The 25,969-nt window shown below is 37.2% G+C and overlaps 1 protein-coding gene and 2 long non-coding RNA genes across 3 annotated transcripts in view; 1 reads left to right on the forward strand and 2 right to left on the reverse strand.

The window, feature by feature from the left end:
* The window catches only part of LOC134673261 (neurexin 1), a 255,780-nt gene that overhangs the window by 54,605 nt on the left and 175,206 nt on the right, over window positions 1-25,969 (reverse strand). The window contains exon 6 of the mRNA XM_063531225.1: window positions 3,311-3,460. Within this exon, the coding sequence (XP_063387295.1) occupies window positions 3,311-3,460 (150 nt within the window). The remainder of the gene's footprint in view (window positions 1-3,310; window positions 3,461-25,969) is intronic.
* On the forward strand, window positions 19,076-21,144 carry LOC134673204 (uncharacterized). The gene is made up of 3 exons (XR_010099433.1): window positions 19,076-19,436; window positions 19,934-20,062; window positions 20,946-21,144. It is a non-coding gene; the product is annotated as an uncharacterized LOC134673204 (long non-coding RNA).
* On the reverse strand, window positions 20,873-22,593 carry LOC134673205 (uncharacterized). The gene is made up of 3 exons (XR_010099434.1): window positions 22,360-22,593; window positions 22,017-22,262; window positions 20,873-21,097 (listed from the first exon to the last, which is right to left on the reverse strand). It is a non-coding gene; the product is annotated as an uncharacterized LOC134673205 (long non-coding RNA).

Below are 25,969 nucleotides of genomic sequence, written 5' to 3' on the forward strand. Positions count from 1 at the left end.
TGCTTTCACATCCAGCCGACTGCGCCAGATAGGACTTTCGAAAACACTTGAAATTAGGCACTGAATGGACCAGGCATGTTCCAAAGCTCTGTTGTTTACATTTCATGAAAAGATTAATGATACATATCCAGCGCGAAATTGATAAATGGACAGTGCAGCCTAGATAAACAAATACAGAGGCACAAAAGGGTACTAGGGTTATAAATGAGCCTACATTGTAACCGCGCTCGGATTTTAGCGAAGCTCAGTGAAAATAATGTATGAAACACAGTACCTCATGAGAAATTTTGTATAACCTCTGATTCAAGGACTTTCCAAGGCCTTTCATTAGATCGTTAGATCATTAAGGTTCCGTAAGGTAAAAACGGGAACCTATTACTAGGACTCCACTGTTTGTCTGTCCGTATATCTGTCTGTCCATCTGTCTGTCTGTCACCAAGCTGTATCTCATGAACCATGACAGTTGAAAATTTCACACATGATGTATTTTTGTTTCCGTCATTACAACAAATACTAAAAAGTACGGAACCCTCGGTGGGCGAGTCCGACTTGCACTTGTCCCATTTTTTAAATTGAAGAAAGTACCCACAAGCCCTAAGTTTACTCTACGATACGAATATGGTGAATTCGACTATCATAAACCCTTGGGAAATATAAAATGAGAAATTCTTGATAGTTGCCATATGGTTCTGTTAGTCCTTACCTTACCCATCACTTAAACGTTTGTGTTTGTTAGTGGGTAGGTAAGAGACCACATTTATTACAGGGAGTTTATGTTTTATGAAGAAGAAGGAGCATAAAAAATCTCTTTGTCCTTGGCTAATATAAATAAATAATAAATAAATATTATAGGACATTCTTACACAGATTGACTAAGTCCCACAGTAAGCTCAAGAAGGCTCGTGTTGTGTGTACTCAGACAACGATATATATAATATATAAATACATAGAAAACAACCATGACTCAGGAACAAATATCTGTGTCATCACACAAATAAATACCCTTACTAGGATTCGAACCCAGGACCATCGGCTTCGCAGGCAGGGTCACTAGGTCACTACCCACTAGGCCAGACCGGTCGTCAAAAGCCTATCGTTAGCTCGTTTCCAATATCGGGTCTCGTTAGGCATTTATATTTATATTTATGAGGTAATTTTACCTCATACAGAATGGGCTATAGTTGTATGTATAATGTACTATTATTTAATGTAAGCTATAAATATATGTACACATACTCGTATTATGTCAAGCTTTCTATGTTCTATCATAATTAACTGTGCATTATAATCTTAAACCCAACGTTTCTATTGACAAATGCACACTTACGTCTTTTCTCTACGGTACGTCAGAAACTAGGACCAAACTTAAACGAAGCCAACCTAGTCCTAATTTAAAAAGGGCTTAAGTGTGTAGCAAATTTCAAGCAGTAGTTTTGTTACGCACGGAGACAGTTTGCATGCGAATATCTGTTGCGGGAGTAATATACTAAATTAATATAGTTGTCGTTGTTTGGTGGTGGCTGACCGCTGTGGGACCGTGAAGTCTTGCTTTGTATCTGTGACCCGTTTCTAATAGATACTATGTACATTTCAATAATGTTTTCTGTAAAGTGTGATGCGATACTTGTTAGAAAGTGACAACCGCGGCGATAAGCAATAAGACCACGATTATCATACAGGGTTACTTTTTTACCAGTACAATAAATCAACATACGTAATTGTTGCCAAAAATAAAAAAATACCAGCATTCTTTGTTACTACTATTTGGGAACAAAAAAAAACAAAAATACCAATGCCCGAACTTATCCGCTAAAGTACTAGAAAATGTGGATGCCTTACGCATCAATTAGCAAACGCACGAACTGGCAACTGTTTGTTTACGTCATCGCGCGCGATTTCATACCGTTGACACCTTGTAATTAGTGCAACCAGAAGTTACTAAATTGGTGAAGGATAAATTAATTGATGCGAAATAATAATAAAAAAATTTTTATTTGTGCAATGTGATCTATTATCGATACCAATGATGTGGTAAAATTTATTGTACCGGTAAAAAAGTAACCCTGTATAAGCCTGCGATTAATTATCAACCATCAAAATTTTAACCGACAAAACGACAAAAATCTCATTTTAGTATCTCCTTACTTTTCTTGCTAGTGCTACTATGTATTAGGGGTTGTGCACAAATCACGCGAGGTGTTTTCGGCTACTTTTTGATATTAGTATGTGGGTTTCCATTCTCAACCACGTAAGTGCCCCTATCTTAAGAAATCTAAGGGTGTTATGTCATTTTATCAACAATTTGAACCGACAAAAATGGGAGTTTTAGTGTCTCAACAGCCAGAGACTTGCGCTTCTTCCTTCTATCTTGACCGATCAATTTTCAGCAAACGCACGAACTGGCAACTGTTTGTTTACGTCATCGCGCGCGATTTCATACCGTTGACACCTTGTAATTAGTGCAACCAGAAGTTACTAAATTGGTGAAGGATAAATTAATTGATGCGAAATAATAATAAAAAAATTTTTATTTGTGCAATGTGATCTATTATCGATACCAATGATGTGGTAAAATTTATTGTACCGGTAAAAAAGTAACCCTGTATAAGCCTGCGATTAATTATCAACCATCAAAATTTTAACCGACAAAACGACAAAAATCTCATTTTAGTATCTCCTTACTTTTCTTGCTAGTGCTACTATGTATTAGGGGTTGTGCACAAATCACGCGAGGTGTTTTCGGCTACTTTTTGATATTAGTATGTGGGTTTCCATTCTCAACCACGTAAGTGCCCCTATCTTAAGAAATCTAAGGGTGTTATGTCATTTTATCAACAATTTGAACCGACAAAAATGGGAGTTTTAGTGTCTCAACAGCCAGAGACTTGCGCTTCTTCCTTCTATCTTGACCGATCAATTTTCCTCAAGAACCATCTTGCCCCGATCCCTGTAGATTCTCACAGACTACGTGTATGTACACGTAGTGTATGTACCAGTGTAAAAGAGCAGTCCATTCGGCTGCCGCGTCTTGAAGTACAGCGAGATGGTGTCTTGCGAGCTAACTATAGGCTCGCCCCGGTCTGTGTCAGGTCGTACTCAAGAACCATCTGGCCCCAACCCCCATCGGTCCCAATCCCCTAAGTGTACATCCCAGTATAGAAGAGCAGTCCATTCGGCGGCCGCGTCTTGAAGAACAGCGAGATGGTGTCCTGCGAGCTGACTATAGGCTCGCCCCCGGTCTGTGTCAGGTCGTACTTAAGTACCTTCTGGCCCCAGCCCCTATCGGTCCCAATCCCCTAAGTGTACATACCAGTGTAGAAGAGCAGTCCATTCGGCTGCCGCGTCTTGAAGTACAGCGAGATGGTGTCCTGTGTGCTGACTATAGGCTCGCCTCCGGTCTGTGTCAGGTCGTAGGAAAGGAACTCCGCGCCGCGGAACGTCGCCTCTGAAGGTGCTTTATCTGAAACAAGAGAGTACGTTTAAGGTCTTTGTTTAAGAAACAAACTTTCTTCATCGTCGTCTTAACAGTCCACACTATTTGCATAAGTATATGTGAATGTTTATCATATAAATAATTAGCTTGGAGGCATAATATGCAGACACGGTGCGTCAGTTTCAAACGGCCCCCACAGAACTCGACGCGACGTGTTAAAGGCCACACCACCTGTGGCTATAATTTACAATTATGTCAGAGGGTTCCTGACGTGCAGGGAGTGTGGTCACATTTTCGCTGCAAAACTTGGATATATTAGTCACCTCAGAGCGCATCAGCGACGCTCTCAGCAGCGGTAGAACTCAGTCGCTGTGGCCGAAAATGGCGAGGAGATGATGAAGAATATTCATTTGGCTACAATTACCTTTAAATTAAAAGACCTTGCATTAAAAAAATCGAATAAAAGATATTTCCTAAACTACGGAAATTATAAAAAAGTCAGACGACGCAACGGAGCCACGCCGTTACGTCGTCGCCCAAATCTAATGTCATAATGTCATCAAAGTCTAATGTAAAATAATTAACTTGTCTTTGGTTTTTATTTGTAGTTTCTTTGTATTGTATTTTATTTTTTAGTTTCACAGTGCCTTGGTTTTACTGTAATGCTGTGTTACTTATTTGACTAATAAATAAATAAATAAATAAAAATAAATAAATGTACGGTCAGCATCAAATCAGCGGATCAGACTACGTATCAACAATATCTACCACTCTAATTAATAGCTTTATAAAAAGAAATAAACATTATATATTTAGAACCACTAAACTATGACAGGTACTTTTAACCGCAAACTATAAAGATATATGTCTATTTAGAAAATAGTTCTAAGGTGGCAGATACTTTCGACGCGTTTTTCCGCTACTATTGATTCTTACTCCTACGTCATCGCAAATTCCTCAGACATCTAACGATAACCAATTTCATTAAAAAGCTATTTTAAAATTCTCGCGCACACGCTGCACTCCTTGCAGGATTAATCACAGCCTGTGATGTTCCAAAAGTGTAGAGTCGAACGCTCAGGTGAACGGTTAAGGGGCCCACAGATTACCAGTTTGCCGAACGATATAAGCCTGCCAGTTAAGGGGCCCACTGATTAACAGTCCGCCGGACGGTATCGGCCTGTCAGTTGTTCGGAGCTGTCAAAATTTTGTTCTAACTGACAGGCCGATACCGTCCGGCGGACTGTTAATCAGTGGGCACCTTTAAACGCAAAAGGTGACAGCTATGAACAACTGACAGGCTGATATCGTCCGGTGAACTGGTAATCTGTAGGCCCCTTAAAGGACGCTTCGCACAAGGAATTCCGTACATTGACCCGCATCGCTCGCGTAACGTAATTATATTGTTGTCTCGCCCATGATGACGGCGGTCAATGACACATTGCGAGCGGGATAGCAATACTTAAGGAGTGGCACCATTCACTAACCCGGGGTCGACCGGTTAAACCTGGAATTACCATGGTTACCAGTACAATTTGACATTGGGTTAACGGTATGTATCTCTATGCGCCACTTACCATAAGTGGCGCATAGAGATAGGTAGGTAAATTATGTACATAATTTTGTCATAACACAGTATACGTCCCTGCTTCTATTATACAGTAAAATAATTTAATTTTTGTATCATTTCGTACTTTGTCACAGTGACAATAATTGGATAATTATATGTATAGATTTTTTATCTTTTATTTTAATACCACATCGGTGGCAAACAAGCATACCTGCCCGTATCCTAAACAACCATACGGCCTGGTGGTAAGCAGTCACCGTAGCCTATGGACGCCTGCAACTCCAGAGGCGTTACATGCGCGTTGCCGACCTTTTAAAAACCTGTATTACACTCCTATTTTGAAGAACCCCATACTGTAGACCCTCGGGAAAACCTCGGAAGGGATATCATAGGCCCTATGACATCCTATGACATAGGGGTTATCTATTCAGTGTTTGGAAATTTTCCAAAATGGCGGAGCCATGGGGGTTAACTAGGACAGAGCCACTAGCATTGGTTTTGGTCGTTCGACTCGCCGAAGCAACGGGAACGCTCCCAGACACCTGGGGCCTGATTAATAGACCAACTTCCACCCAACGATTTTAATATTGCAGCCAATTTCAGACTTCGCCGATGTAAGCCTAACTTTACTTTAGTGGAAGGCTTAGGTTAACTTCTGAATTATGTAGTAAGGTATTGTATGAATCTTGTTAGTCTCGCGAACCAATTTTGTTATAAAAGGCGGAATATTTAAAAAATGTAGGTGGCGGGCGGACGGAGTAGCCTATAGAGTCCAGGATGTCAGCCGCGTCTGATGACTGACGCTAGACCGGGCCGTGCCCGGGCCGAGGCGTCCGACATTTATTTATTTTATTTATTTATTCAAACATATTACACAGTATTACAGTGAGACACAAAGGCACTGTGGAATACATACAGACACTAACGGCGCGATTCAGGAAATGATTTAGAGATTCACTAGATATGAAATAGTAAAGATGTTCCACGGAAAAAGGTACCATTGCTCCGGCTGAATATTGGAGCGGCGTTAATAATAGCGTAAGCGCCAGCCGCCATAAGGTACCTTTTTCCGTGGAACGTCACATATTTTTACTATTTCATATCTAGTGAATGTCTAATTCATTTCCCGAATCGCGCCGTAAGGTGCATATAGACATGTCCTTCTCTATAACGATCGGTGATCACGTGGTGCTTTCCATTGAAAACGAAGCGCCGGATGCTCTGGCCCAGCCCCGGCCCAGTTTGTTTCCAAAGTTCTGGAGTTGCCAAAATTCTTTATTAAAATGCCTCGTGATTTTTAATGTAAAATAAATAGGATTTTCATTGATTAAATTTGATATATTTTTTTATTAGTTTTGTGCCGTGGAAATTATTATATATTTATTAATTATTTTAATGTATGTTTAGCATGTAGACACACAACTCTTAAATGTAAGTACTTGTAATACTAACAATTTTATGGACCTACGCAGGCAGAAATAATAGTTATTTGTTTTACAAGGGGGCAAACTTGTTGTTTAAACGCTCGTGCTAAATATTGATACCCGAGCAAGCGAAAGATTTCAAAATTGAACCACGACCGTAGCGAGTGGTTCGAAAGATGGAATCTTGAGCGTTGCGAGGGTTTCAAAGCACGAGAGTTAAACAAAATTTGCCCCCGAGTGAAACACAAAATTTTTCACCACACCAACCTGAAGCAAATATTAAATGTAAAATATCAAACAAAATCAAACCAAATCAAATCCAAATGAATGTTATTAAATATTTATCATCCAAATTCATCATTTAAGTCATTTCTACCAGCAAACATAATAAACCACCTCAAAATTTGCATTTGATTACTTTGTCTCACTTGTGAATAAAATGCAACTTTGCTATCAGTTTACGAAGTGCAAAGTAAGCCTTTCCGAGCTGGTGTGGTGAAAATATATTGAATTGAATTGAAGGCGGAACAAAAAATTGGTTCCACTCAAATTATCATCCCGCACAAAATCATTGTTATTGGCTCCACGTGCCGGTATACTCGTATTGTTTCATATCATTAGGTATATTATATAATTTATGTAACAATAATATCTCGCTTTGACAGGCTTTTAATATATGTTGACTTTGTTTCCACCTTTTTATTTGAAATGTCTGTGCGGTGAGTAAGATAGGACGGTATTCCACGTGTCCAATTGTATACGTTATTATACGACTCTTTTTATACAATAATGGTACTGATTATACAAAATGGATATTACATTTTGCGATTACAACAATTGTTAAAAACCGATTACAACAAATTTTAGTAACCAACAACAATTGTAAAAAACTCTTGCAATAAAGCCACCTCTTCTAAATAAATGTTTGATCATCGTCATCATCAGCATATTTCATTACATTATTCATTCAGCTGTTTCGTACTTTGATTGAAACTTGTACGAAACTGTACGGAACCTTCGGGCCTGTGACTGATTACCATATTGCGATCCCTTTACGGGTGTTCACATTGGGTTAGTACTGGTGCGAGTTACTGGAAACAAGGCTTAAATATAAGCACGACAGTAGTTCACCTGGCAGCCTGACACCTAAATGCCAACCAAAAGCGACTTGAAGGAATTAACAATTCAACGCGAATGATATACTTATTTTGATAGTTGTCAGACGTCACAATTAGATTTTTCACCACACCAGCTCGGAAAGAATTTCTTTGCACTTAAAAAACGAATAGCAAAGTTGCATTTTATCCACATGTGAGGCAAAGTAAACAAATGCAAATTTTGAGTTGTTTTCTTATGTTTGCTGGTAGAATTGACTTTTAAATGATGACTTTGGATGATAAATATTTAATAACATTCATTTGGATTTGATTTGGTGTGATTTTGTTTGATATTTTACATTTAATATTTGCTTCGGGTTGGTGTGGTGAAAAATTTTGTGTTTCACTCGGGGGTAAATTTTGTTTAACCCTCTTGCTTTGAAACCCTCGCAACGCTCAAGATTCCATTTTTCGAACCACTCGCTACGCTCGTGGTTCAATTTTGGAATCTTTCGCTTGCTGGGGTATCAACGTTAGCACGAGCGGTTAAACAACAACTTTGCCCCCTTGTAAAACAAATAACTATTAACGACTTCCTAGTCTAATGGTGGGTAACTAATAGTGACCCTGCCTACAAAGCAGGTCGTCCCGGGTTTGAGTCCCGGCAGGCGTGGCTCACTCCGCGATTTCGTCGCTTTGCTACAGGTAGCTAAAAGTACATCCGTTCGGCCCCAATTTTGGGGTTTGCCATAAGCCGCGCGTGGCGCTGTCGCCACCTAGCGGCCATATCTGTGCTGATCGTAACAGACGCGTTTTGTTAGAGTGTGAGTCTTCTGTACTTAGTACTACTATTTATTCTGTAAGGGAATTTATTTGTGTGTTAATCACGAATATTTGTTCCGGGAACTTATGTACCTACAGAAATATGTTACTCAGATAGGTCAAGAGGAAAGGGGACAAAAGTAGTCCCCATTTTCCTCTCTGGATATTGACATTATGAGAATTATTTTTGCATAACTTGATGTATATTAGCCATAGCGATGCCCGTACGCTAGACTTTTTCGATTTTTGCATTATTGTAAAAGTTAAGAGCGAAAAACAGATGTCATACAAATATTTAAATGCTCCTTACTTTTGTGATACTAAAAAATAAACTAGCAGTGGTTAATATGCAATAAATTGTGTCAAAATATTTTCAATAATGTTAATATCCAGAGAGGAAAATGAAGACTTCGTTTGTATGAAAAGACGATTTCGCGTAGGGTCCTCCACTTTCATCTTAAAGGCGTTCCAAAATTGTATCGCTTAATTTGAACAGTTGCTCAGAGCGACCTACGGGCACACACACGCAAACACCCTAATACAGACTCTGTAGTCGCGCGTAGGTGTGCACGTGCTACTGAGCACACCGAAAGAGAAGGCAAGCTTGTCCAACAATGAGTGTAACGGAGATGAATAGTAGGTATGCTAGAATTAATCAACAAAAACAGTTTAATTATAGTTTGTGAAAGGAATGTCTCATTTGAAACATAGACAGAGTCATACTATCTTCGTCTTACACTAGTACTAGCAGCCAAAAGAAAAGGATGAGAATATATTTTTTGTTCTCACTGACAAATTTGATTTCACCAAATATAAATATACAAATAAATGAATATGGAAGTATTTTTTGTGATTCTTATATATGAGTATAACCTATATAGTTACTAGTACCAGTCACCAAGCAAGCAGAAATCAATGCATTTAAAACGTCCAAACGCGGCACGCGATGTGTGTTGAGGGATTTAATCCTATTTGTTTTAAACTCAATCCAATCCGTTTTGCGCGAAGCTTTTTGAATTATTTTACGCACATTTATCTCATGAACCAATTATAAGTACGAGATTATTCATAATTGGCTTGTATGAGTTCAAAAGAAATCGATTTGGATTACACAATTCAGGAAATAATGCTATAAAATACCATAATACTAATTAAGCTCGTTTCATGTTTACAAACACATACTTCTACTTCCAAATTGTTCAAGCACGGAATTATGTACTGTTGTCATTTAATTAACTCAACTGTCATCTCTTCCCCCATATGTTGCATTAAGTTTTGTTTTGCTTTATTTTATATTTGTTATGTGTATTTAAATTGGTTGCAAATTTTCAATAAATTATGGAAAAACAAATCTTGATTCAGCTAGCTTCAGTACCATTAATAGGGTTTTCAATTTGGCAGATTGAATTCGAATCAGGCCTTATATTGTTGTCCTGCCCATAATGACGGCTGTTAATGACACATTGCGAGCGGGATAGCAATACTTAAGGAGTGGCACCATTCACTAACCCGGGGTCGACCGGTTAAACCACAGCAACCAATTTTGTCATAACACAGTATACGTCCCTGCTTCTATTATACAGTAAAAGAATTTAATTTTTGTACCATTTCGTACCTTGTCACAGTGACAATAAATTGGATAATTATATGTATAGATTTTTTTATCTTTTTTTTTATTCCACATCGGTGGCAAACAAGCATACGGCCCGCCTAATGGTAAACTGTTACCGTGGCCTATGGACGCCTGCAACTCCAGAGGTGTTACATGCGCGTTGCCGACCTTTTAAAAACCTGTACACTCCTTTTTAGGGTTCCGTACCCAAAGGGTAAAACGGGACCCTATTACTAAGACTTCGCTGTCCGTCCGTCCGTCCGTCCGTCTGTCACCAGGCTGTATCTCACGAACCGTGATAGCTAGACAGTTGAAATTTTCACAGATGATGTATTTCTGTTGCCGCTATAACAACAAATACTAAAAACAGAATAAAATAAAGATTTAAATGGGGCTCCCATACAACAAACGTGATTTTTGACCAAAGTTAAGCAACGTCGGGAGTGGTCAGTATTTGGATGGGTGACCGTTTTTGTTTTTGCTTTTTTTTTTTTTGCATTATGGTACGGAACCCTTCGTGCGCGAGTCCGACTCGCACTTGCCCGGTTTATGGAGAACCCCATACTGTAGACCCTCGGGAAAACCTCGGAAAGGATAATCATAGGGGTTATCTATTCAGTGTTTGGATCCAAAATGGCGGAGCCATGGGGGTTAACTAGGACAGAGCCACTAGCATTGGTTTTGGTCGTTCGACTCGCCGAAGCAACGGGAACGCTCCCAGACACCTGGGGCCTGATTAATAGACCAACTTCCACCCAACGATTTTAATATTGCAGCCAATTTCAGACTTCGCCGATGTAAGCCTAACTTTACTTTAGTGGAAGGCTTAGGTTAACTTCTGAATTATGTAGTAAGGTATTGTATGAATCTTGTTAGTCTCGCGAACCAATTTTGTTATAAAAGGCGGAATATTTAAAAAATGTAGGTGGACGGAGTAGCCTATAGAGTCCAGGATGTCAGCCGCGTAAAAGATGACTCACGCTAGACCGGGCCATGCCCGGGCCGAGGCGTCCGACATTTATTTATTTTATTTATTTATTCAAACATATTACACAGTATTACAGTGAGACACAAAGGCACTGTGGAATACATACAGACACTAACGGCGCGATTCAGGAAATGATTTAGAGATTCACTAGATATGAAATAGTAAAGATGTTCCACGGAAAAAGGTACCATTGCTCCGGCTGAATATTGGAGCGGCGTTAATAATAGCGTAAGCGCCAGCCGCCATAAGGTACCTTTTTCCGTGGAACGTCACATATTTTTACTATTTCATATCTAGTGAATGTCTAATTCATTTCCCGAATCGCGCCGTAAGGTGCATATAGACATGTCCTTCTCTATAACGATCGGTGATCACGTGGTGCTTTCCATTGAAAACGAAGCGCCGGATGCTCTGGCCCAGCCCCGGCCCAGTTTGTTTCCAAAGTTCTGGAGTTGCCAAAATTCTTTATTAAAATGCCTCGTGATTTTTAATGTAAAATAAATAGGATTTTCATTGATTAAATTTGATATATTTTTTTATTAGTTGTGTGCCGTGGAAATTATTATATATTTATTAATTATTTTAATGTATGTTTAGCATGTAGACACACAACTCTTAAATGTAAGTACTTGTAATACTAACAATTTTATGGACCTACGCAGGCAGAAATAATAGTTATTTGTTTTACAAGGGGGCAAACTTGTTGTTTAAACGCTCGTGCTAAATATTGATACCCGAGCAAGCGAAAGATTTCAAAATTGAACCACGACCGTAGCGAGTGGTTCGAAAGATGGAATCTTGAGCGTTGCGAGGGTTTCAAAGCACGAGAGTTAAACAAAATTTGCCCCCGAGTGAAACACAAAATTTTTCACCACACCAACCTGAAGCAAATATTAAATGTAAAATATCAAACAAAATCAAACCAAATCAAATCCAAATGAATGTTATTAAATATTTATCATCCAAATTCATCATTTAAGTCATTTCTACCAGCAAACATAATAAACCACCTCAAAATTTGCATTTGATTACTTTGTCTCACTTGTGAATAAAATGCAACTTTGCTATCAGTTTACGAAGTGCAAAGTAAGCCTTTCCGAGCTGGTGTGGTGAAAATATATTGAATTGAATTGAAGGCGGAACAAAAAATTGGTTCCACTCAAATTATCATCCCGCACAAAATCATTGTTATTGGCTCCACGTGCCGGTATACTCGTATTGTTTCATATCATTAGGTATATTATATAATTTATGTAACAATAATATCTCGCTTTGACAGGCTTTTAATATATGTTGACTTTGTTTCCACCTTTTTATTTGAAATGTCTGTGCGGTGAGTAAGATAGGACGGTATTCCACGTGTCCAATTGTATACGTTATTATACGACTCTTTTTATACAATAATGGTACTGATTATACAAAATGGATATTACATTTTGCGATTACAACAATTGTTAAAAACCGATTACAACAAATTTTAGTAACCAACAACAATTGTAAAAAACTCTTGCAATAAAGCCACCTCTTCTAAATAAATGTTTGATCATCGTCATCATCAGCATATTTCATTACATTATTCATTCAGCTGTTTCGTACTTTGATTGAAACTTGTACGAAACTGTACGGAACCTTCGGGCCTGTGACTGATTACCATATTGCGATCCCTTTACGGGTGTTCACATTGGGTTAGTACTGGTGCGAGTTACTGGAAACAAGGCTTAAATATAAGCACGACAGTAGTTCTCCTGGCAGCCTGACACCTAAATGCCAACCAAAAGCGACTTGAAGGAATTAACAATTCAACGCGAATGATATACTTATTTTGATAGTTGTCAGACGTCACAATTAGATTTTTCACCACACCAGCTCGGAAAGAATTTCTTTGCACTTAAAAAACGAATAGCAAAGTTGCATTTTATCCACATGTGAGGCAAAGTAAACAAATGCAAATTTTGAGTTGTTTTCTTATGTTTGCTGGTAGAATTGACTTTTAAATGATGACTTTGGATGATAAATATTTAATAACATTCATTTGGATTTGATTTGGTGTGATTTTGTTTGATATTTTACATTTAATATTTGCTTCGGGTTGGTGTGGTGAAAAATTTTGTGTTTCACTCGGGGGTAAATTTTGTTTAACCCTCTTGCTTTGAAACCCTCGCAACGCTCAAGATTCCATTTTTCGAACCACTCGCTACGCTCGTGGTTCAATTTTGGAATCTTTCGCTTGCTCGGGTATCAACGTTAGCACGAGCGGTTAAACAACAACTTTGCCCCCTTGTAAAACAAATAACTATTAACGACTTCCTAGTCTAATGGTGGGTAACTAATAGTGACCCTGCCTACAAAGCAGGTCGTCCCGGGTTTGAGTCCCGGCAGGCGTGGCTCACTCCGCGATTTCGTCGCTTTGCTACAGGTAGCTAAAAGTACATCCGTTCGGCCCCAATTTTGGGGTTTGCCATAAGCCGCGCGTGGCGCTGTCGCCACCTAGCGGCCATATCTGTGCTGATCGTAACAGACGCGTTTTGTTAGAGTGTGAGTCTTCTGTACTTAGTACTACTATTTATTCTGTAAGGGAATTTATTTGTGTGTTAATCACGAATATTTGTTCCGGGAACTTATGTACCTACAGAAATATGTTACTCAGATAGGTCAAGAGGAAAGGGGACAAAAGTAGTCCCCATTTTCCTCTCTGGATATTGACATTATGAGAATTATTTTTGCATAACTTGATGTATATTAGCCATAGCGATGCCCGTACGCTAGACTTTTTCGATTTTTGCATTATTGTAAAAGTTAAGAGCGAAAAACAGATGTCATACAAATATTTAAATGCTCCTTACTTTTGTGATACTAAAAAATAAACTAGCAGTGGTTAATATGCAATAAATTGTGTCAAAATATTTTCAATAATGTTAATATCCAGAGAGGAAAATGAAGACTTCGTTTGTATGAAAAGACGATTTCGCGTAGGGTCCTCCACTTTCATCTTAAAGGCGTTCCAAAATTGTATCGCTTAATTTGAACAGTTGCTCAGAGCGACCTACGGGCACACACACGCAAACACCCTAATACAGACTCTGTAGTCGCGCGTAGGTGTGCACGTGCTACTGAGCACACCGAAAGAGAAGGCAAGCTTGTCCAACAATGAGTGTAACGGAGATGAATAGTAGGTATGCTAGAATTAATCAACAAAAACAGTTTAATTATAGTTTGTGAAAGGAATGTCTCATTTGAAACATAGACAGAGTCATACTATCTTCGTCTTACACTAGTACTAGCAGCCAAAAGAAAAGGATGAGAATATATTTTTTGTTCTCACTGACAAATTTGATTTCACCAAATATAAATATACAAATAAATGAATATGGAAGTATTTTTTGTGATTCTTATATATGAGTATAACCTATATAGTTACTAGTACCAGTCACCAAGCAAGCAGAAATCAATGCATTTAAAACGTCCAAACGCGGCACGCGATGTGTGTTGAGGGATTTAATCCTATTTGTTTTAAACTCAATCCAATCCGTTTTGCGCGAAGCTTTTTGAATTATTTTACGCACATTTATCTCATGAACCAATTATAAGTACGAGATTATTCATAATTGGCTTGTATGAGTTCAAAAGAAATCGATTTGGATTACACAATTCAGGAAATAATGCTATAAAATACCATAATACTAATTAAGCTCGTTTCATGTTTACAAACACATACTTCTACTTCCAAATTGTTCAAGCACGGAATTATGTACTGTTGTCATTTAATTAACTCAACTGTCATCTCTTCCCCCATATGTTGCATTAAGTTTTGTTTTGCTTTATTTTATATTTGTTATGTGTATTTAAATTGGTTGCCCTGAAAACCAGCGCCATGGCTAAGGACATTAGTCATCGGCATATGCTGAGTGGCATCCATTTTGGTGTGTTGTACTAGAATAAGATGTATTATAGGTTAAGCATGTATTTCAACACCAAATAAACCATTTCTATTCTATTCTATTCTAAACGGGTTTTACAGCGTATAATTATAAAACACAATTGAATCTTTTGAGGATGTAATCTTGGAGTAGATACAATATACAGCAATATTTTCTGCGTAGCCTTAAGGTTGACTGGTAGAGGATGCCTCATTGCCTTTTGTACATTAAGTTATTCTTTTGTGCAATAAAGTTTAAATAAATAATACAGTCGACGTCAAAGACACTTTTGCACCTTATGCCTTTGTAATAAGGCGAAAAATGTAAACATATCTATGACGTCGACTGTACATATCTAGTAAATATTTTTAAATCAAATCAAATCAGGCATTACACTGTTTCATGTCAAAGTTACTATTATATTTGTTTAATAAAACTATATTGCGCAAATTTACAAAAAAGAGTACACTTTTGTTGGCATATAATTGCAAAAAGTAGATTTTACGAAAAAAAATGTAAAAATCAATTTTATGTGACAAGTTTACCAATAACATTTATTTTTTATGTACAAATACATTCAAAAATATGAAAAAACAAAACAAAACAATTTTTTTTTTGGCGAAATTGACCTAAACTCATATTACATTTTTTCCTTCTTTTACCCTCAGAAATGCGTGGTTAAAATTATTCGGTTTCCTCGTGTTACACCGTGTAACACGCGCGCAAGGAGGTGTGTGTCGCGTGTTAGTTATTTATCTTTAAACCAAGATCAAATCAAGACCAAATTTTTGAACTCCGAATAAACGAGAACCGCCAAAATCCCCCGTCAACATTTCCACGAAAAAAGCCGTAAACGCGGAATCGTTTCGGAAACTCTCAATTTAAATAGGGGCTCGTGCGAACCCCGAATTTACATATTCGCTGCGGCATTGAGCGAAATTGACTTTTTGTGCCCGGACAATATGGCGGCGCCTTGACAGGGGCTCTTAGAATGGGATCTAGGTTTTTTTGGTGTGAAACTTCGAGGGGCTGACGCGAAAACGTAGTTTTTTGAATTTTTGCCAGTTTTAATCAAGGGCGAATGGTATAGAAAAATTCACGCGGATACTAGACTACGTTTGTAAGGGCAGACTCTAACAAAAACGCTAAATGGTAAATTTGGCTCGATAGAAAAAATCACAATCAGTTGTACATTATAATATCGTTATCATAGTGGTACCTATAATCTGTGGCATCCGCGCGTGTATCTCTGAATAACAGTTAATTACGAATTAGCACCTATAACAGAGAATAAATAATAGTACTAGGTACAGAAGACTCACTCTCTAACAAAACACGTCTGTTAAGATCAGCACAGATATGGCCGCCGCTAGGTGGCGACAGCGCCACGCGCGGCTTATGGCAAACCCCAAACTTGGGGTGGAACGGATGTACTTTTAGCTACTCGTACCTGTAGCAAAGCGACGAAATCGCGGAGTGATCCACGCCTGCCTATAATGTCATTTCTTAAGAACTCACATAGGTAACTTTGGTAAATGCATTTTAAAAAACCATGGACATGTGCGAGTCGGACTCGCTCACCGAGGTTTCCGTACTTTTTAGTATTTGTTTTTATAGCGGCAACAGAAATACATCATCTGTGAAAATTTCAACTGTCAGCTATCACGGTTCATGAGATACAGCCTGGTGACAGACAGACGGACAGTGGAGTCTTAGTAATAGGATCCCGTTTTTATCCTTTGGGTACGGAACCCTAAAAAGGATAGTTAACTGGTTTGTATTTCGCCCGTCATAAACGTCTGTCAAATGGAAAATACTGCTTTAAGATCTTATCGTCACCATACATTAGGTTTTTCCTAGAAAGGGAAAACATTTCACAGAGGCACTTGAAGTTTTATGAATAAGGGTTAATTAAACTTTATGACATTTATTCATAATTAAGGATAATAAAAACCGCTTAGTTTGTTTTTTATTGTTCCACCGTCAAGGCGGGTAAATACACCGCGATTTCTACGCTATTCAGTATTGTCGTCGCCACTTGCAATAACGACATATATAAATATATATCTTTGGACATATCACTGGCAGACATATATAAGTGCCTAACTCTCACTGTCGCAGTGTATGTGACATACATAAATGACTGCGATAAATCTCATCCCCTATTTATATTGTTAGATATGTATTTATTATACAATCGTTTACATAAAATTCCCCTGTGCTTTCGTCGCGTCGCTACAAGTATATGCAGCCACACCAGTTTTGGTGTCTAGCAGTAGTGGTTCCCGCGCACTACTATGAAACGGACGCCTGCTGACGCTTGCGCCACCTTGCGGTCATATCTGTCGTTAGAGAGTGAACCTTCTGTACCTAGTACTATTATTTATTCTGTGCCCGAAGCGAGTGATTGTTAATCTAGAAGAATTACACTCCAACTCACTTAAAATAGGTTATTCCTATAAATTGCGGTCTTATGATCGCGTGGCGTGCAATGTATTTTTAAACGACCTCAGTATGCCTAGTTTAAAACCTAGATTAGTTCTACCTCATTTACTATGGGCATTACGACCTGAATAGTTACTGTTAAATCAACGTAGATCGTATATAAACGTCATAAATCATAAATATTTACTAATATTTTTTTTTATCGAGGGATTATTAAATCTATGAAATCTTTAATAAATACTTTGTAAAGTGAAAGTAATTACCATCTTTGACTGATTGATGAAATTTGGAATTCAATATCAGAAAGATCTAGCACCTGATTGGATTAAAAACACGACATATACCCATTAACGTCCTGAAAATAGCGGTCAATTTACGTCATACCCTTTATTTTCCAAATTCATGGAATCACAAGAGGCTAATAGCAGTTATTCATCATTCGCTATCCGTTATCAATTATCATCACCTTATCGCGATCTAAGTCTATGTTTATAAAAAATAAACGAAATTCATTGGTGGATTTGGACCTGTGTTCTAATGGCTCCTCTACACGATGGGCCAATGCCGGCCACTCCAAGGGACGCAGCCATGTGGTAGAATGAGATAGCAATATCACTTGCTCCCTCTAACGCATAAATAAGTCCCTTGGAATGGCCGGTGTTGGTCCATCGTGTAGAGGAGCCATAACACCAACACTCAACTCGAGCACGAGCCGCCGTGCTCGAGTTGAGAGCCGCCGCGAGCACTCGAGCCTGAGGAAGGACCCCCGACGGGCCCGAAACATGTCGCCAATAGCGACTAAAAATTCAAGTGAGTGAAACCGTTGTCGTATAAACAATTTAACACTCAACTCACTCAACACTCGTCGATAGCGGACGACCGCTTATGCATTTTAAAGTATTAGTTAGTGACATTATAGAAAATAGTTTGAAACAATTTTTTAACGTAGGTATAAGAATTAGCTGTAAACTGAGCTTTAAAGCAGCACCAAAAGGACCTAAATAAACGAAATATGAGAGAGGCACTAACACATACAAAGTTTGTCAGCTTATTTAGGTCCCACGGTGTATCTGACTGACAGATCGGCAACAATGGTTAACGAGAATTCAAATCAGTTGCGACCGCGCGTGTAATATAAGTTAGGGCCCGCAAGGGACCTTTTATAACAGGCTAGCCCAAAAATACGTTGATAAAATTTTTAGGAATATTTTTTTTTACTTACACCGTCTTTTACACAATGTCATTCAATAAATCAATGTTATAGGACAATTTTACACAGATCGATCTAGTATCACAGTAAGCTCAGTTTTCCTGGGATAGCGGTGCCGTCATATAGCGGCCGTCTCCAGCATACAAAATAAAACGGCTAAATATGGATGTAATAGTATTTTGTATGGAGACGGCCGCTATATGACGGCACCGCAATCCTAGGAAACCAGAGCTTAAGGCTTGTGTTGTGGGTACTAGACCGCGTCAGTGAAAGTTAGATAACAAATTATAATATTTTCATAGAATGTACCTTATTTAATTTGTTCTCAGAGTAAAGTTAGATGTGTTTGAGATATGTACATATATTGGGGTCTGCCTAAGTTGACAGGATCCCACATAAATAGGGTATCATTAACAAATACGAAACGGATAGACGGCTTCTAAGGGTCGTAAGCTTAGGGTCCGTTTGACATGAATATGCAACGTAATATCTTTGGTTGCAAAAAGTCTTACAGCCGTATTCATAAACAGTTAGAGCATTGATCATCAGTTGCTGATAACCGGATGTCACAAAACGTGATTCATAAACACTTTTTAGCGCTAAACAGTTGATCATCTCTTTATTAAATCCTCGGAAAGTTACGGAGCCGAGGACCCTTCTTTATCTGTTTATTATCTGCTATTTTACAAGATGGCGGTCACGAAACAGCTGATTACATACCTGGATATAGTGCGAAAATGGCGCGAAACCTAAATATCCCGCTTTTTATAAGTTGTTTATGTGATTTTGTGTATGGTGATTTTCGTTTAACCAAAATATCGAAGAAGGCAACAGAATTCTATGATCGCGTAGTCGGAAAAATGCATCATAAACGGAGCGAGTTCCTCCCTCACAGCTATTAGGCGTTTGGAGAAATAGGTAAACCGCCAGATTCACTTAAATCTATGCGGGCCAGCTTCATTGCTCGCCATACAATCGCATTTTCGAAACCAAGTTTGGCTTGGCAAGTAATATTAGAGCGTTCCATGTTCCTAATTAAAAATATTTGGAGGAGTCGCCATCGTCGGACACGGCGAGGACTTACTTATATTTGTGCGTAAACCCTTTAGTTATTCGTTATTACCACTTGCCAGAAACGTTGTTTTTAATTTAAGATCAGGGTGTTCGCATTTCGCAAACTTAAATTTAATTGCATTTCTTGCGCACATTATACCTACCTATATAATATTATAGACCCTGTAAGAGTACATCAATCTCGTTCATAGTTTGCAATTGAATAACTAACCATTATACCTAATGAGATTATAATATTTACCATAAGTTAACTTGTTTTATAGACATATTTAACCGACTGTGTTTAATAAAAAATATCACAGGTAAGTAGGCACTACTTAAAAGTATCAACTTATTTACAGGTAAAAGAAGTGTGCACTCTTGTCAGTCTGGTAAAGTGATGAAAAATCTGAAAAAGTCACGGGTATATGCAGTCATTGCATAGGCAGTTTGCTCAATATTGGCTTTGAGCATAACAATTTGGCCTCCAGGTAAAAATATTGCAAGCTGAACTTTATAGAATGAAAGTTTCATTTATGTCAACTAATTATTCAGTATGGTCATCCAGGTTGGATTCTATACCTACCTGTTCTTGACGCTAAGGTTTCCAGTGCTCCCAAAAATGCACTGTCGGCTATTTGTAACTCCGCTAGTTGCCTGTAGGCTGCAGTGCTTAATATCAGATGGGCAGCACTAAACTTGTCCTTGTCATTGTCTGGTATTCAAAAATACCTTTTAATTTTATTCTACATAAGAACCATTAATTACCAATATTATTTTTGAACTTCTTTGAACTAGGTACATAGCATGAACTTACCTATGAATATCTACTTTACTTTATATAAATTGTACACTTTCATCAGAACAATATTGCAAACACATGAATATCATAAAATATGTGCAAAATAGGGTCCTACTTTCCTTTTTAGAACTCTCAAAATGATTTGCTATTATGGTATTTATATGAAAATTTATTTTCTAATAATAATCTGGTGCTTTATTTTATACATGGTATGGTGTGACATAATTTATTTTAAGTACAGGAAACATCCCTATTAGACTGCTAGATACATTTAAGATTTTATTGCATTGTAATTAGAAAAATGGAATTTTGAGTATTTCAATATGGGTACAGTCGCCTGCAATAATATGTTACTCTTCGAAGGCTGCAAAAATGTGCAATGCTCTTATGGGCCTTTGTTGTGTAACATATTATTGCAGGTGACTGTACATCATTAATAAAAATTGTACAAACCTTAACAAGTCAAAAAATATATTTAATTAGTAAAATAAAACACCAATTAAATTAGAACAATTTTATTACTTCAACCTAAATCAAGCTAGGTTTTCATTTTGATGTTTTTTTTCTTTTAGGTTTCTTGCTGATTTCCTGCTGGGACTTGCAGTGTACGGAGTCAGTTACACTTCTCTGACCAATATTCACAGCTGTTCACAGGCCACAGCTTTTCTTCCAAAGCCTGGAGTTATTCAACAATAACAGTGGCTAATGATGGTACTTTCAGGATCTGAAAAGATGCAATAATTTGAATAAAAGTATTTTTGTATTCAACAATTTTCTTTAATTTTTAGCTTATGATATAATGGATGTACTTAAGTTAGGGTCACATGATTCAATATAGTTATGGTAACTAAGTATCATTTTAAGCTATAGACAGAGATCAATATGACTTCATTTATTATTCATTACCTATTAGGTACTATAATATGATATCATTGTACATTGACCTTGCAAACTCTCTGGAATAGATGTCCAAACTGTCTGATGAGATATAGATTAGCCAACTTAATTATAACCAACTGTACGCAGAAAACATCTTATTTTTAATCAGCAGGTACACAGTATCTATACACACACCTGTACACTGGTATTTAAATACTGCCTAATTTGTGAACCATCCTTCCTCGTAGTAAGTAGGTTGGCTAGGTGATCGAGTATAATAACCATCGCATTGTTCCATGCATAAAATAAATACCATTACAAAATTATTACTAATGACACGATGACAAGAAGTAAACTCGCGACACAACGGCTTGTTACAATAAAACATCACTTGTACATATAATTATCATTTGGTTCCATTGTATGGTTAAGAAATATAATACCTATAATAGGTAGGTACCTATGCATAATTTTAAACAAATACACCAAGCTCCACAAAGCACGGATAAATCTACCAAATTTATAAGTGTTATAACCTTTAAATAATGTCAAAGCCGTCAATGCAAGTGTCAATCTTAACATGTTCAGATACTACATTTTATGTTACGTACCTATGTCTATAATATATTATAAATAGATGGTCATGCCCAAAATTTGAACTGTACCTAGAGTTATCATCAAAATCGCTGCAGACTTTTCTTTGTCTAACTCTAAACACTGCAGGTATGTAAGGTAAACAAGAAAGTATAGGACATTGTTCATACCTGATTTAGTGAGTCTGAATGGACTTCGTTTTGTTGACCCGTTGTGAATTTCTGCGACCCGTTGTGAACGCAACCAGAATAAATTAGTGTGAACTCATGAACCATTATTCAATGGTTCTTCTTGCGGAGGCGAGTGGGGTCTGGTACGGTATCTGGCTTCGACTTCTTCTCTTCGCTAATTATGCACTTCTCGGTTAGTTTGAAAGAACCCCACTTCTTTCGACTCCATTCCACATAATATTGAAACTAAAAGCAATAAGATATAGGTATATCAACATTGCAGTGAACTCATATTATTACTTGTTGCTGTATAAGATACTTGTCTGTAAACGTAGTTACTCACCAAGTTTTATAAAATTTCCGGCCATGCAGCAATCTTTAATTATTTTTGTGGCACAGAAGCTATTTTAATAAGAGATAATTCCGAAAATTAGTCAAAATAGTAAATCAACTTCTTCATGATATTACGATTGGCCGCTAGTGCTGCTGTCAAACTTTTTTTTTAATTTAATGTTCAGCCATATTTTAGTCTATGATGCGCCAAGATGCCAACATAACGCGTCTAATCTGCTTATTAGTTAAGAAACCCCTAATAAACGTTTATAAATCATGGTTCTTATCAACGGCTTATTAAGCCTAAACAGCGGATTAGCTAATAAGCTGATCATTCCTCATTTAAGGATTTTTTATGAATACGGCTGTTAAACGTTGGGAATGTTATACGAAGTTATTAGGTATTATATTTCAACTAAATGTAGGTATTTGTAATTAACTGTGCGAATCGGAATAACGAGTTGAATATTAATTAGATCGGCCCCTGTGTTTGGTCTGTAGAGTGACACAAGCAAGTGTGATGGGCACCTTTGCATTCGGTACAGCTCACGGAGATATTTTTGAATGAGTTATTTTACTTGGCATAAGTACCTAGTTTATTTATTTAATTATAAATTATTTAAGGTTTATTTTTATGATTTTAAACCGTTAATTTAATGCAATATTTTTATAAACAAATTATATATTGGCAAATAAACGTACCGCCCGCCTGATGGTAATCAGTCACTGTAGCCTATGGACGCTTGCAATTCCAGAGTTGTTACCTCCGAATGTGTATTTTTTTTAAAGTATGTAAATAAGTACTTAATAAATAATTCAAAACGGACCGATAGTATCTAATAAATCTCTAATTAACTACGTCCTGATCTATCCAGACTCCATAATGATAATGGCAGACAACGGCCATAACTCCGGGCTATCGGTCCCCTGGCGACATTAACATGCAGATTGTTCCATTTCTACTAGAGATGGAATAAGACACTCTGGCCTAATTTTGGTTCCCAGCCTACGCTTGGTGCTGTTACACTAGCAATGATATAATATTGTGACAGAGACAACATAATATAACACTATTTTTGAGCGAATTGGGGCAACGTTTGAGGGAGGGAGGTCATGATCCTCGTTCCGGGTCATTCCTGATGCAGAGGCTGTCTATCGCGGTCCAGCGTGGCAACGCGGCGAGCGTGATGGGCACCTTTGCATCTGGAAGGGCGCGGGACGAGTTGTTTGATTGAGTTCTCGGTTGTGGCTTTATTTAGCTTAGTTTTAATTTAGTTTAATTTAGAGTTAATTTATTAATTTAATAATTGATCGAGTGTGTTTAGGTATACGTTTTAATTTGTAATAGGTTTAGTTGTATATAACAGATGAATGTTTTTAGGTTATAATATACATTTTATAAATATAATGATTCACTAAGATATAACACTATCAATACTTTCATGTTGTCACTGTCAGAAGACATCGGCCATAACTGAGGGCTATCGGTCCCCTGGCGACATTAACATGCAGATTGTTCAATTTCTACTAGAGCTGAATTTTTTTTTTATTTTATTTATTTAGGATCACCAACAGACAATACATCAAGAAAAAAGAATCAGTAGCTTACATAACATTAAAGGTAGACGTTTGTCCAATTATAGGTAACCACAGCTTGCTCCAGTATCTTAGAACATAAAATATAGGTACATAGGACATTTAGACTTAAGCTATTCATAAATAAAATTTAACAAAGATATATATATTTTTTTAGATAGAAGGGAATTATGTATAAATAAATGAATTAATTGGAATAGGGTAGTTTAGCCGGTTTACCGGCCACCTCCGGTTCTCGGCCACTACGTAGTAAAACTGTAATAACATGACAACTTTACCGTATTTATTGAAAAAATGAGGGTAGTCGGATAAATTAAGTTGACATTGACATGTCCTAAATTTGTTAGCTTGATAACGTTTTGATTGGCTCGTCAGTGCACCAAAGCAATTTAGCAAGTGTGGATGATGGACAAATTTGTAAAAAAAATTGTGACTCAATATTTTTTCAAGGTAAGTAAAAATATTGTTTTCGTGGGTTTGAGACCATTATTGATGTTAACGTGCATTGTGGATAAGTTGAATTTATGTTATTATGATTTAAATGTACGAATTTTTTTATATAAGTCAATTAAATTTGATGGTCGGGTAACTAAATGCAATTTCGCAAAGATATTTAGTTCTCGGCCGCCCGGTCGAGAACAGGATTGAGGCACCTAATTTTTAATTGATTATCTTCCTTATTAAAAGACAGCCAACAAAAGAAATATTTCAAATAATACTTATTTGTATCCAAGTAATTCATGTAGTTAGTTCTCGGCCGCATGCTTATTAACAAATAATTGGTTAAAATCTGCTTTAAAATCTTTTGTATCTGGCGGCCAAGAACAGGATTATAAAAAGTTAGTTTTCGGCCTAGCTAACTTATGACGGCCGAGAAACAAGTAAAATTTATTTTGTTTTCGGCCCTTGAAAAATAAATAATTTTTACACCATTTTTATATTAACAAGATGCTTCAAAAAGAAGATGAGGTTTTGACTATCAGCGACGAAGAATTTTCGTTATTTTAATGTAACGTCTTCATGATCTTCCTAGCGTTGTCACGACTCATAGGAGCCTAGTTTTTACGAAAATGACTGCCATCTGACCTTCCACCTATGTGTTTATTGGAATTAATTCGATTTCTTCACGAAATTTTCCTTCACCGAAAAGAGAATGGTAAATATTACTGGTGATAAGTAGTTACCGTAGCCTATGGGTGTCTGTAACTTCAAGGGTATTACCGACCCATAAAAACCTCCAGACTTACGCACGCTGCTAGTTAGGCTACAAAATTTTGATATTTTGAGTATGTTTTGGAAAACTCTTTACGAGATGTGGGTACCATAAAAGTTCCTATTAACGTTCCTTAATGTAATACATTGTACCATTGAATATTTGTTGTTTTATGCAAAAATAATTCCTATTGATAGTGAAATAAGAGTCATTTAAAAACATAAACAACAGTGGCCGACAACTAGTTAACAAGCGGCCGAGAACCAAAAAAAGTGTCCGAAAACCAGCTAAATTGCTACTTTTTCATATTTTTAATTATATAATCAAAACGTTGTAATTAATAACGGTTTTTGATACAAACATGGTAAGTGTATTATATTTTTAGTCTAAAAATCACAAAATGATAAAGATTGGTCGAATATATTGTTTATAAAATACATTTGAATTCGAAATTTTGCTTAACTGGCCGACAACCGGCTAAACTACCCTACATTCGCACTTTGCGACAGAAAAGCGACGAAATAAGACAGAATAAGATACTCAAGACGTTAGATAAGTAAAGTTGGGCTACTTTTTCTTTACTGATACTCATACACTGGCAGACAGGGACTATATATGCAATATAACACTATCAATACTAACATTTATTGTCCATATCACACGATGTTATTATAGTTATAAAACTGACAGTGTAGGAGCACCGTAAAACTTGGAAAATAAGGCGCTTACTTGTCTCAGACTAGGCAACCCGGTGTGAATAGATTAAAATATCAACATCTGATCATTCTGATCAGATGACAGACAGACAGAA

This window comes from Cydia fagiglandana, chromosome 18 (assembly GCF_963556715.1).
Source record: "Cydia fagiglandana chromosome 18, ilCydFagi1.1, whole genome shotgun sequence".
Classification (NCBI taxonomy): domain Eukaryota; kingdom Metazoa; phylum Arthropoda; class Insecta; order Lepidoptera; family Tortricidae; genus Cydia; species Cydia fagiglandana.